Source organism: Bos indicus x Bos taurus, chromosome 10 (genome assembly GCF_003369695.1).
Source record: "Bos indicus x Bos taurus breed Angus x Brahman F1 hybrid chromosome 10, Bos_hybrid_MaternalHap_v2.0, whole genome shotgun sequence".
In the NCBI taxonomy this organism is placed as follows: domain Eukaryota; kingdom Metazoa; phylum Chordata; class Mammalia; order Artiodactyla; family Bovidae; genus Bos; species Bos indicus x Bos taurus.
This window is the reverse complement of record NC_040085.1, coordinates 66,008,171-66,022,587: the sequence shown is the minus strand read 5'-3', so window position 1 is coordinate 66,022,587 and position 14,417 is coordinate 66,008,171. Positions and strand designations below refer to the sequence as shown.

General features: G+C 36.9%; 1 protein-coding gene across 3 annotated transcripts in view; it reads right to left on the bottom strand.

Moving 5' to 3' along the window:
- The window catches only part of LRRC9 (leucine rich repeat containing 9), a 121,060-nt gene that overhangs the window by 49,182 nt on the left and 57,461 nt on the right, over window positions 1–14,417 (bottom strand). For all 3 annotated transcript variants that reach the window (XM_027554243.1, XM_027554242.1, XM_027554240.1), the window contains exons 17-18: window positions 12,903–13,022; window positions 940–1,131 (exon numbers count right to left, since the gene is read on the bottom strand). In XM_027554243.1, the coding sequence (XP_027410044.1) occupies window positions 940–1,131; window positions 12,903–13,022 (312 nt within the window). The remainder of the gene's footprint in view (window positions 1–939; window positions 1,132–12,902; window positions 13,023–14,417) is intronic.

The window sequence follows — 14,417 nt, the reverse complement described above, 5'->3', positions numbered from 1 at the left end:
TGAAAAGTGACAGTGATGAAAAGTGTTCAAAAAACTGCAGTGCCTCCTGTTTATCTAGATCAGCAGTTAGCTACTCAGCCAATTGGGTGAGCCAATACAGATCTTCAGCTCTTGACATTTAATTTGGCAGCATGGCTATAGCTCTACTATGATCAATCAGGAAGTCTGATTTGGCAAAAGAAAAATATGCTTCAATTTTATGGAGTGAAAAAGGAGAAATACAACAGTATAAACATAGTAATATGGCTAATGTAATAGAAACAATCATGCTTTTAGTCTCTTTTTGAAATGTTGAACACGGTCTATATATATTTTTGAAAAGCAAGAAAAGATGCATTCTTTAAATTATAAACTTGGGGCTTATTTTAAATACTTGGAGATACTCTTCAATATAATCATTGAATATCGAAATTTCTTAGCATGAATCTACATATGTTTGTGATGAGAAAAAACAGTGCTCAAATTTCCTTTGATAACAGAACATATATAAGACTTTATAATTTAGGTTTATTGGAGAATGTGACAAATTTGTTCCCCCTTTAATAGTATGTTTCTCTCACAGTATAGTATTCTATTATTCTTGGTTCCTATACCTCACTACAGTAGGATTCTAGCACACTGAGCTATATATACTACGTTATAAAATTTGAAAACTAAAGATTTTCAAATGGCAATGAATGACATCTGATACTCTTAAGACCACAATACTCTCAAACTATTAGAGGCTGCAAAAAAAGCTGATGTGAAATTAAAAACTTTTCTATAGTAACATTTGATTCACTTGATCGATACATTATATTCAAATTACAAAATACTTCAAGGAATTCTACTGAGACAAAGACAGTTTGCCTGTTTCTGGGTATTATTGAATAATTGTGAGAAAACAGCTTTGAAATAAAAGTGATTGTTTGCTTTTTTATAAACATGTCTGTTACATACCTTTTGCCATGGATTATGTCGAATATCAAGAGTGAGAAGGCTTGTGGTATGTTTGCATAACATATTTATTTCATCGCCAGATTTTTTCAATTGATTCCAGCTCAAGTCTAAGTGCTTAAGTTTCATCAGACCTCTAAATCCTTCAAGGGTTATCACATGGTTATGACTTGCATCCAAATATTCAAGGTTATACTGCAACACATACAAATAGAAGTGATGCTAGAAGGATCATGGTTTGTATTTACAGTTCTTTTTTTCTCTCTCTGATTCTTTAAGTACTTTACATGCTTTTTGGTAATCCTTACAGAAAACCTAAACAGTAGCCTATACTGCAGTAATGGCATCAGTTGTGTCCGACTCTTTGCGACCCCATGAACCGCAGCACGCCAGGCCTCCCTGTCTATCACCAACTGCCAGAGTTCACTCAGACTCACGTCCATCGAGTCAGTGAGGCCATCCAGCCATCTCATCCTCTGTCGTCCCCTTCTCCTCCTGCCCTCAATCCCTCCCAGCATCAGAGTCTTTTCCAATGAGTCAACTCTTCGCATGAGGTGGCCAAAGTACTGGAGTTTCAGCTTTAGCATCAGTCCTTCCAAAGAAATCCCAGGGCTGATCTCCTTCAGAATGGACTGGTTGGATCTCCTGCAGTTCAAGGGACTCTCAAGAGTCTTTTCCAACACCACAGTTTAAAAGCATCAATTCTTCGGCACTCAGCTTTCTTCACAGTCCAACTCTCGCATCCATACATGACCACTGGAAAAACCATAGCCTTGACTAGACGAACCTTTGTTGGCAAAGTAATGTCTCTGATTTTGAATATGCTATCTAGGTTGGTCATAACTTTTCTTCCAAGGAGTAAGCGTCTTAATTTCATGGCTGCAGTGATTTTGGAGCCCCAAAAAATAAAGTCTGACACTGTTTCTACTGTTTCCCCATCTATTTCCCATGAAGTGATGGGACCAGATGCCATGATCTTCGTTTTCTGAATGTTGAGTTTTAAGCCAACTTTTTCACTCTCCTCTTTCACCTTCATCAAGAGGCTTTTTAGTTCCTCTTCACTTTCTGCCATAAGGCTGGTGTCATCTGCATATCTGAGGTTATTGATATTTCTTCCGGCAATCTTGATTCCAGCTTTTGCTTCTTCCAGCTCAGCGTTTCTCATGATGTACTCTGCACTTGATAAATATTGCCAAATAGTTTTAAGGAAATTTGTATCAGTTTTTTCTTCCAACAATAGGATTTGAGAATGCTCATTCCTTAAATATCCACCAACCTACCTGCTTTATTTTAATTTACATTATTACCAATGAAGTTGCACACCTTTTCCATGTTTGAGATCCCATGGACTGTAGCGCAACAGGTTCCTCTGTCCATGGGATTTCCCAGGTAAGGATACTGGAGTGGGTGCCACTTCCTTCTCCAGGGGATCTTCCTGATCCAGGGACTGAACCTGGGTCTCTCGCACTGCTGGCAGACACTTTACTGTCTGAGCCACCAGGGAAGCCTGTATCTATACTAGCTATATTTTTGCTTGTTGTCTTTCTCATCTTTGGCCATTTAAATATTTAGATCTTTATTTTACTTAACTTGTAAGAAATCTTTAAAACAATTTGCTACATCTATTCAGTGCAAACAAAATTTTCTTTTAAAGTATATACTACCTCAGACCCAGAACCAGAAAGTGATAAAGAAAACATGAAGAAAATATTTTGCAACATATTTATAAAAATAAAAATAATATCACTATAAATTAAAAATAAATTTGATTTCTTTATAACTTAATTATTTGAATTCACCATAGAATTAGTTACTGCTATATAATGCATAGCTCATATTGTTGTAATAACACCTATTACAATGACTCAGGTTTCAACAGTTGAGTGTTCAGATCATTAAAATCTAAAAAGTTTCTGGAAATTAAATAGTGTTACTGATTGTTATTATAAGTAAGCATAATAAAAAATATCCTATAATTTACTATCATTATAATTTCTTGAAAAAAGGGATATTTGGCAGTAGAAAGTATTAAGGATATAATCTTAGAACAGTCTTTTTATTTTTAAATTAAATAAATTTAGATTTATAAAATTTTACTACATGGTCCACCTTTTGCCATTTTTCATCAAAAAATGGTTAAAAACTTGTCCCAAATTCTGACACTTGCATGCTGATTAGCATTTGGGAACAATTCATTATATAAAGATAGCTATCTTCTTTTCTTGAAAACAGGGGTAGGATCTTCACTTTTTTATATTCCCAGAATATAAAAGAGACTTCATACACTCCATAAATATTCAAGGAATAATATTTTCAGTTTTGCAGGAGAATTTGGCATTTTAGTATTTCTTGCGTTTTGGTTTAAATCTTTTGTAAGTTATGGTACAATTCAGCCCAAATTACAAAGATTAAAACTGACAAGACCTCTTTAAACTATTTTAGGGATAATAGTTCAATCTCTAAATGTAGATTAGCTGTCTTGAGGCATTAGAAATATTTTAACACTAAATTTGTCATTGGAAAAGGTAAGACAGAAGTATTATTTCTATAATCTATAAAGTTGCAAATAGCCATACATATTTGTCTATCTCTCCTTGGCCAACTCTGACTATGGTATAGTTATTTTCAGAGAAAAGAAAAATCTGTTCCTATTTCTTTGGCTTGGATACTCTCCTTTCCTGATAGTTCAGGTGAATGAATGACAGACATACAGCTTTTGATATTTCAATTTTACCTTATGTGGATGTCTTGCTTAGATTTTTAATTTTTAAAAAATCTATAAAAATTATATAATGTATCTCCGCCATTTATGAAGCCCAGGTCTTTCATTATATAAACAGTCATAGATTGGGAATTCTGATTCACAAGGCAAAGACAGGGTAATGAATACATAGTAACCATCCGTTTACTTTCTGCAGCCTAGTAGAACCTAATGCCTAGCATACAATAAAGTATAGAAACTCTCCATGTTAGAGACATAGTTAAGGAAAATGATAGTAAAAATGAGATAAGTAAAAGTGAAAGTCTCTCAGTCATGTCCAAGTCTTTGCGACCCCATGGACTGTAGTCTTCTAGGGTCCTCTGTTCATGGAATTCTCCAGGCCTGAATCCTGGAGTGGGTAGCCTTCCCCAGGGGATCTTCCCAACCTAGAGACTGAACCCAGGTCTCCTGCATTGCAGACAGATTCTCTACCATCTGAGCCCCTGGTGGCTTAGCTGGTAAAAAATGAGATAAACTAAAGGCAAACATAAAAACTTAGAAGATGATAAAAGTATCAGGTGAGTGATTAAATTAGGGCATAGCCTTTTGTGATACAGAGATAAATATAATTAATATTAAACATACATACAAAGTTGATTATTGGAAAATATGTAGGCAGAGGCAGCATAGGTATTCGATCTCTCTGAATCCCCACATAAAAAGAAAGTAAAAATAAGACCAAAATCCCATGGACAACATTTATAATAAAGCTACATAACAAGGTAGCCCCGTAAGTCCCAAAAGAAGTTGGTGGGGATAAACCACCAATAACCACAAGACTACATGGTGTCCATGTTGATGTGAGAGGAAGAAGGAAGCATCAGGGCATCATCTGACAGGCCTGAGAATAAGAGAGCCCCCAAATAGCCAACCAATATTCAGTGGAATATCTGAAGGCACACTGAGTGCAGTTGAAAGTGGGAGTTTTGCCTTCTCTGATACCAGATGAGTGCATGAGATCCACAGTAAAAAGGTCTGAAGGGGCTGGACCAGTCTAGCACCTATGAATTTTCAAACTACCCCACCAGGCTCCGGTGAGAACTGAATCCTTCTTGGAGAAGAAATTGCTGGGCTGAGTCAAAATTAAACAGGATAAGGACAAAGGAGGCAAATAAAAGAGAAAGTTCAGACTGAAGTGGAAGAAGGAAATAGAGTCAGGAAATCTCAGAAAATAAGTGCTACAACTGTTAACAGTACATATAAACAGCAGAAGAGGGAGATCTGTGAAATTACAAAAGCTTCCCCAACACCCACTTTCATTTTAAAAGTTAAGAAGAATTTCACTGAAAAATGAGCAACAGAAAAGTATTGAGGTAAAATCCCAGACAAAGCTAAACAAACTATGCATGCATGAAAGAGAGACAGAAATATTGCTGCGAGCAATAAAAGTATATCAGAAAGACATTGTCAAGAAACATACCATAACCATAAACCTATTATTTCAAAACAAGCAAAAAGATGTTAAGAATGATACAAGATACAAAATAACAACAGAAATCTGGATTAGAAAAACTCAGAAGTGAAGTGAAAGAACCCAGAAGAGAATCTAAAATAAAATAATAAAATCATTTTAGAAGTGAATACTAAACTAGTCAAAGACAAAAGAAGTCAACAACAGACAACACCTTAAGAGAAACAGAAAGTGAAAAAGATGGAAATTTAAAAAAATCAAATCAATTAAAAAATCTAAATGGAGATATAAAAAGGACTCAAGAGAAAGTGACAAACAGTGAAGAGAAGATTCAACATATGGATAATGTGAGTTCCTAAAGAAGAAAACCAAAGCAAGGAAACAAAAATTGCTAAAAACTTTCAGTTAAAAAAATGACTTTAATATTTATTTTGGAAGAGCATACTGTGAATCTGAAATCTTGACCCAGAACAACCAATGCCAAGACATACTCTTATAATAAAATTACTAGACTTTAATGAAAACAAAAAAACTTCCTTTGGACATCTAGAAGAAAAAAGCTTGTGACTTATAAGAGAAAAAATTATATATTCTAATCAGACTTTTTTACAGCAACACTTTATGCCACAAGAAAATAAATAACACTTAAGATGCCCAAGAAACAAAATTGTGAGCCAAAGATTTTATACCTAACAAAACTGCCTTTTGGGTATAAAGGACATAGATAAACTATTACCAATATGTAGTAACTTAAGGGATATTGTTCCAAAAGCCTTTCCTGAGGAATCTATAATAGAATATTTTTCTGACAATTAAGATATTTGATACCAATCTAAGGACTGGTGATGAGAATTAAATATACAATTACCAATGAACTAAAAAGTAGAGTGTACAGAGTATAAGGGCTACATGTTCAAAGTAGATATAGTATGATAATTTTAACTTTTTTAAAATAGGGAAGACTGGAAAGAGCACACACAAAATTAAAAAAAAAAATAGTTATGGTAACATGCTGATGAGGGTATTAGCTCTATCATTCCAAGACTGTTGTGTGTGTAACAGGGGATAAAACAAATAAATGATTATTAAATATCCTAATTCTATCACCTTGTAACCTTGAAAATCAGGATTATTGTTGTTTGAAAAAAAGATATAGATACATGTAACAGAGAAAACTCAATATCCCCAAAAAATAAGATCATGGCATCCAGTGCCATCACTTCATGGCAAGTAGATGGGGAAAAAATGGCAAAAAATGTTTGGCAAATGTTTCCAAAAAATGGAAACAGTGGCAGATTTTATTTTCTTGGGCTCCAAAATCACTGTGGACAGTGACTGCAGTCAGAAATTAAATGACATTTGCTACTTGGAAGAGAAGCTATGACAAAGTTAGACACCATATTAAAAAGCAGAAACATCACTTTGCTGACAAAGGTCCATATAGTCAAAGCTGTGGTTTTTCCAGTAGTCATGTAATGGATGTGAGAGTTGGACCATAAAGAAGGTTGAGCATCAGAGAACTGATGCTTTCAAACTGTGGTGCTGGAGAAGACTCTTGAGAGTCTCTGGACAGAAAGGAGATCAAACCAGTCAATCCTAAAGGAAATCAACCCTGAATATTCATTGGAAGGACTGATGCTGAAGCTGAAGCTCCAATACTCTGGCCACCTGATGGGAAGATCCAACTCTTTGGAAAAGATCCTGATGCTGGGAAAGATTTAGGGCAGGAGGAAAAGGGGATGACAGAGGATAAGATGATTGGATGGCATCACCAAATCAATAGACATGAGTTTTAGCAAACTCTGGGAGATAGTGAAGGATAGGGAAGCCTGGTGTCCTGCAGTTCATGGGGTTGCAAAGAGTCTGACACGACTTAGCAACTGAACAAAACAACAACAGAGAAAAGGTTAAGCTAAATGATTTCCAGTCTTGAATTGGAAATATCAATATAAATCCATAAGGTTAGTTTTAGTTACACATATGCACATATACCAGCCCCCCTCCCACACACACCTGCCTCACAACAAGTCCTGTCCAGTGGAAAGACTTACAAACAGTGACTAACACAGGTTGTGGTCCTGAAATACCACTTCTCTAAAAGAAACCAGGGCTTCTTGAAGAAATAGTTGACTCCATGTGTGCAGTAGAAAAACACACAAAATGTGTATGGAAAATCATTCATCCTAGGTGGCAAAGAAGCTATCACAGACCACTAGAGTCATTGCTAAAGGATATAACTTTATGATGCTTCCACTGGCTAAGTATGAGAAAATCTGAGCTTCGTCATGATAATAATTGCAATAAATTGAGTATCATCAAATATGTTTAAGTCCCTGCATTCCTAATGACATTAAAACAGAAAAAGAATTGCTCATCTTTGGGAAATCATAAGGAACTAATTCATTATCTTCAAAGTTGGTAAATAAAGGCAAATAATCAAATATCTTTTCTGCATTTTCTATATGAATGATTCTACTAGGTATCCAAATAATAGATAAAGGGAAATGTCTCTATGTAAAATATTCCAATTAATAAATGAAAAAGAAATGAGAATAAGAATATTGCTATTTCATAATTTTCAATGAATTAATGAATATTTAATGCCGGGCTGGATGAATCACAAGCTGGAATCAAGATTGCCAGGAGAAATATCAATAACCTCAGATATGTAAATGACACCAACCTTACGGCAGAAAGCAAAGAGGAACTAAAGAGCTTCTTGATGAAGGTGAAAGAGAAGTGTGAAAAACTGGCTTAAAACTCAACATTCAAAAAACTAATCATGGCATCCAGTCCATGGCATATAGATAGGGAAACACGGGAAACAGTAAAAGACTTTATTTCTTGGGCTCCAAAATCACTGCAGATGATGACTGCAGCCATGAACTTAAAAGACACTTGTTCCTTGGAAGAAAAGCTATGCCCAGACAGTGTATTAAAAAGCAGAGACATTACTCTGTCGACAAAGGTCCGTCCAGTCAAAGCTATGGTTTTTCCAGTAGTCTCATTGTGCAGATATAAGAGTTGGACCATAAAGAAGACTGAGTGCTGAAGAATTGATGCTTTTGAACTGTGGTGTTTTGAGAGTCCCTTGGACTGCAAGGAGAACAAAGGAAATCAACCCTGAAAATTCATTGGAAGGACTGATGCTGAAGCTGAAGCTCTAATACTTTGGCCACCTGATGGGAAGAGCTGACTCATTGGAAAAGACTGATTCTGGGAAAGAATGAAGGCAGGAGGATAAGGGGACAATGGAGGACGAGATGGTTGGATGGCATCACTGACTCAATGGAGTTGAGTTTGAGCAAGCTCTGGGAAATGGTGAAGGACAGGGAAGCATGGGGTGCTGTAGCCCATGGGCTGGCAAAGAGTCAAACATGACTGAGCAACTGAACAACAATGGATATAGGCTCCTTGAATCAGAAGAGTGACGACTAGACATTATGTGTCTCTTACAGTCTTGCCAGAGGAATGGAATCTGAATCTGATCCAATCTCTGGATCCAGTTGCCAATTTGGAAAAAAAACTGGTGGGTAGAGGGCATATAGGGTTGTATCATAAGTAATATATTGGCAGGGTCTAGACTGTGGGACAGAGAAGGCGATGGCACCCCACTCCAGCACTCCTGCCTGGAAAATCCTTTGGACAGAGGAGCCTGGTGCGCTGCAGTCCATGGGGTCGCACAGAGTCGGACACAACTGAAGTGACTTAGCAGCAGCAGCAGCAGCAGACTGTGGGAAACTCTTTGGGTTGGAAGGTGCAAGTTTTTCTACAACTGTTTTACTACACTGCAACTTCAAGGACTGCAGCCCACTAGACTCCTCTGACCATGGGATTTTCCAGGCAAGAAAACTGGAATGGGTTGCCATTTCCTTCTCCAACAAATAAACAGTGGGGAGTGAAAGAGAATAGAAGGGAAACTTACAAGAGACTTAAAAAGTACAGTACATTTAAAAAGTGGGGGAAACCAAACTGCTGGTGCTAGGGATGCACACTTGGGTGTTGGAACTATAGGGGGGGGGAAACAGCAGGGAGAGGATAACTACAGAAGTTAGGATAATGATTTCTGGAAGGAATGGGGCATATATAAGGATTTATGCTCTGGGTGGCAGAGTTTTATTTCTTGACCTGGACGATACTTACAAGCATGTTCACCTTATATTAATTTATTAAACCACATATTTGTAGTATGTGGTTTTCAGGATCTGTGTTTTATTCTACATATACAGTGTCTCCTCTCTTTGAACACCTGAAGATCCTGATAGTCATTTTTAGAGACTTATTTATATATCAGATTCTTGATGTTTGAGGAGTCTATACCTAGTTCTAAAATTAAAAAATAACACTTGGGCATAAAATTTGTCCAGTTCCCTTACCTGTAAAATGACCATGGTAATAGTTATTCAATAAGTAGGCTGTGTGTCTGTGGTGATGAAAAGAACATAACCACACTGCAAAATACACACTGGGCAGCTGGCTAAACTCACTCATCCTGTGTGACTTAAGAGTTTACTCTTTATATTTGTGCCTCAGCAAAATCACAGTGCTTGTTACAACCTTTGGAACTGCTAGAAAATCATTAGGAAAAAATTAAACAAAAAATGCCACCAATTAATATATAGTCCTGGGACCTCTATTAAACTATCTTCTTTTCCCAGTTGCATACCAAACCCTACAGGAATTCTGTTAAAAAGGACTTTGGCCTTACTTGTGCCTATCCGGTTTCCTAAAACCATTAAAATTCCTAGAAGAAATAAAGGCAATATGCTCTTTGACATGAGTCTTAGCAATGTGTTTCTAGATATGACTCCTCAAGCAATGTGGACAAAAGCAAAAATAAAGAAATGGCACTACACCAAACTAAAAAGCTCTGCATGGCAAAGGAAACCATCAGCAAAATGAAAAGACAACATACCAAGCTGGAGAAGATATTTGCAAATCATGTATCTGATAAGGGGCTGATATAAAATATATATTAAAAACTCATAAAACTCAACAACAAAAAATCAAAAAACCCAATTTAAAAAATAGGCAGAGGAGCTAAATGGTCATTTTTCCAAAGTTATTTTCAGATGGACAACAGGTACCTGAAAAGATGTTCATCACTAATTATTAGGGAAATGCAAATCAAAACCACAATGATTTGTTATCAAAAACGCAAGAAATAACAAAAGAGGATGTAGAGAAAAGTGAACCCTCATGCACTGTTTGTGGGAATGTAAATTGGTGCAGCCAATTTACAGTATGGAAAACAGTATGGAGAGTTCTATTTTATATTGAGAATAGAACCCCCATCTGATCCAGCTATTCAACTTCTGTGTATTTATCCAAAGAGTATAAAAACATAAATTCAAAATATTGTACCCCTGAGTTCATAGCTGAATTTACAATTGCCAATATACAGAAGCAACCTAACTGCCCATCAATGGATGAATGTATAAAGGAGATGTGGTATATATATACTATGAAATACTACTGAGACATAAAAAAGGTGAAATCTTGCCATTTGCAACAACATGGATGGAGGGTATTATGCTAAGAGAAATAAGTCAGAGAAAGACAAATACTGTATTATATCACATATGTGGAATTAAAAACCCAAATAAAGGAATAAACCAAACCAAATAAAGATAAACACACAGATAAAAGGAACAGAGTAGTGATTACCAGTGGGGAAGTAGGGTGGAGGGAGGGCAACATGGGTAAAGGTGGTCAACTGCTTGGTGATGGACAGAAGCTAAACGTTTGGTGGTGAGCACACTGTAGTGTATACGGAAGCTGAAATACAATAATATTGTACACATGAGACTCATGTAGTGTCATAAACCAGTGTTACCCCAATTTAATAAAAAAGATTCTGGTTTGCTAAAAGAAAAAAGGAAGGGAGTTTAAATACTAAAATCTAACCTCAGATATGCAGATGACACCAGCCTTATGGCAGAAAGTGAAGAGGAACTAAAAAGCCTCTTAAAGTGAAAGAGAAGAGTGAAAAAGTTGGCTTAAAGCTCAACATTCAGAAAACTAAGATCATGGCATCTGGTCCCATCACTTCATGGGAAATAGATGGGGAAACGGTGGAAACAGTGTCAGACTTTATTTTTTGGGGCTCCAAAATCACTGCAGATGGTGATTGTAGACATGAAATTAAAAAACGCTTACTCCTTGGAAGGAAAGTTATGACCAACCTAGATAGCATATTCAAAAGCAGAGACATTGCTTTTCCAACAAAGGTCTGTCTAGTCAAGGCTATGGTTTTTCCAGTGGTCATGTATGGATGTGAGAGTTGGACTATAAAGAAAGCTGAGCGCTGAAGAATTGATGCTTTTGAACTGTGGTGTTGGAGAAGACTCTTGAGAGTCCCTTGGACTGCAAGGAGATCCAACCAGTCCAATCTGAAGGAGATCAGCCCTGGGATTTCTTTGGAAGGACTGATGCTAAAGCTGAAACTCCAGTACTTTGGCCACCTCATGCGAAGAGTTGACTCATTAGAAAAGACTCTGATGCTGGGAGGGATTGGGGGCAGGAGGAGAAGGGGACAACAGAGGATGAGACAGCTGGATGGCATCACCGACTCGATGGACGTGACTTTGAGTGAACTCCGGGAGTTGGTGATGGACAGGGAGGCCTGGCATGCTGCAATTCATGGGGTCACAGAGAGTAGGACACCACTGAGCGACTGAACTGTACTGACTGAAGGCCAATAAACAAAGTAGCAAACTCTCACCACAGTGGGAGAAGTAATGGTGTAAGAGCCTTGAAATGGTTACGAGGAGGAAGAAAATGGGCAAGAGCTGAGATGTATTTTGAATATATCTCATTCAATATATTCTGAAAAGGTATGTCGATGACCTGAGACCTATGGAAACAAAGATGCTGGATTGCAGTTCTGGAACCCATATGTAATTATTGTCGCTGCTGCTGCTGCTGCTAAGTCGCTTCAGTCATGTCTGATTCTGTGCGACCCCATAGACGGCAGCCCACCATATTCCCCCGTCCCTGGGATTCTCCAGGCAAGAATACTGGAGTGGGTTGCCATTTCCTTTTCCAATGCATGAAAGTGAAAAGTGAAAGTGAAATTGCTCAGTCGTGTCTGACTCCTAGCGTCCCCATGGACTGAAGCCCACCAGCCTCCTCTTTCCATGGGATTTTCCAGGCAAGAGTACTGGAGTGGGGTGCCATTGCCTTCTCCGATATAATTATTGTTATATGACATATAACAGGGAAAAAAATCCAGATAAGATCCATACCTATGTGTACATGTGTATTACTATATTTGTCCTTTGATTTATAAGAAGGGAAACACAAGTCAAACAAGATCTATGTATTTGAAGTTTGGGTAGAAAGGACAAGACAGAGAGAAAGAGAAATAACCATAAGGATAATGAACAGATGGGAAGAACTGACAACATTAGCTGTGAAGTGGTAAACCAAAAAGTAAAGAAGAAATAAGGACTCACAAGAAGGAGGAAAAAAAGACCAAGAAAAGAAAGCAGAAGAAATTGGAAATGACAGTTTATAAATGACATTTTAAAAACAAGTCTGGAGTAGTTTTACATTTATTTTCAAGTAGCTAGAACTCAGATATGATCACAGGTGTATATGTGGTTTGTAAACAGAATCTAAATCTAAGACCTATTTTAGACAAAGTAACATACTGTAGTTTTATGTATGCTTTGTTCCTAATTTGGGCTATATATCTTTAATATGGTATAGATGAGGTCATTATTACAAAAATAATTTATCCATTAAATTAATAATTTTATTTTACTTATATAATTTCAAAAAAGTTCTTACCAGGTGGTATACATCATCTAAACAAGTAAATTCGTTAAAGCTGATATTAAGTTTTCGAAGTCCTGTTAACTTGGAGAGATCTCTCAATTTACTCAAGCTGTTTCCATGTAGATTCAGACTCTAAAGTAAAATAAAATGTAAATAAAAAGTAAGACAAGTTATATTCTAATTGTAGCTATTAAATAACATTAAGAGAAAGCCAATGAGAAAAAAATCTAATTTTAAAGGTACAGTCTGTTTTTATAATCTGATTTTACAAGATGAAGTTTATAATAGCAGCATTGGACCTGGTACTTGATTAATCTGATTTTCCACTTGCTCTAAGTTTACTAATAATTGGCATGAAATTCTTTTTAGAAGATGAGTAAATATTTTGTTGTTATATTCATTAGGGCAGTTCTATTTCTCAGGCTAGCTGGTGAACAATGTAGGCCCTAAAGATTTTGGGTATTGGCTAGGTTGCCTCACAGGAGAGGGGATGGCGAGGATATACCCTGATTACAGGGAACCAAATGAGGGCCCTGGACTAATGAAGAAAGGCTGAGGGGGTTACAGTGGGAGGATACAACGTCAAAGAAGATACAACGTCAAAGAAGGAGTTGAGAGAGTGTTTAAGTCTCTGCACCACAAACTGACCCAGATGTTCCCTGCCCCTTTGATCCTGGGCTATATGAAAATGACTGTTACCATATTTTTATATTTAGGGGTGACTCTGATATCTGCATGGGCTTCCCAGGTGGCACTAGTGGTAAAGAACCCACCTGCTAATGCAGGAGACAGAAGAGACGTGGGTTTGATCTCTGGGTGGGGAAGATCCCGTGGAGGAGCGCATGGCAACCCAATCCAGTACTGCCTGGAGAATTCCTTGGACAGAGTAGCCTGGCAGGCTATAGTCCATAGGGTCGCAAAGAGTCCTAATGTGCCTCTAACCTCTCATTCTTTCAGTCACAGTCTCAGGTATCTTTGTATTCTACACCTATATTCCCACCATCACACACCCTAGATAAGACACTTGGTCTTTCAAAACCATGTGCTTACAGATAAAGTATGCCTCTGCATGGAAGACAAAAACAATGAAATCTTCCATATCCTTCAGAAATTCACACAAATCCACCTCTTTCTGTGGACCTCTCCCAGCAGCTCTAAATGTCTTGTATTTGTTTATATATCTGTCTCCTTCACTAAAATAACACCCTTGGAGCAGGGAAGAAAACTTATTCATTGAACACCTAATACTTGCTTCAATGGCTAATATATAGCAAATTCTCAGTAAATGCTAGATGAATAAATCAGTGCAAAAGCCAGACTTATAACAACTCTAATTTTTAGTATTTAATTGTGCTGTAAGAGAATATAAAATTATATTACTCTAGGCTTTTCATTTCTATATATTTTATTTATTTTTATGGATGTCTTCATAAAACTCAGTCTAGTGGGGATAACTGAAAAGAAAATAATACATGTGTACCTTCAATTTCTCTTATAGTAATGGCACAAATAAAGGAGAAAAAAGGG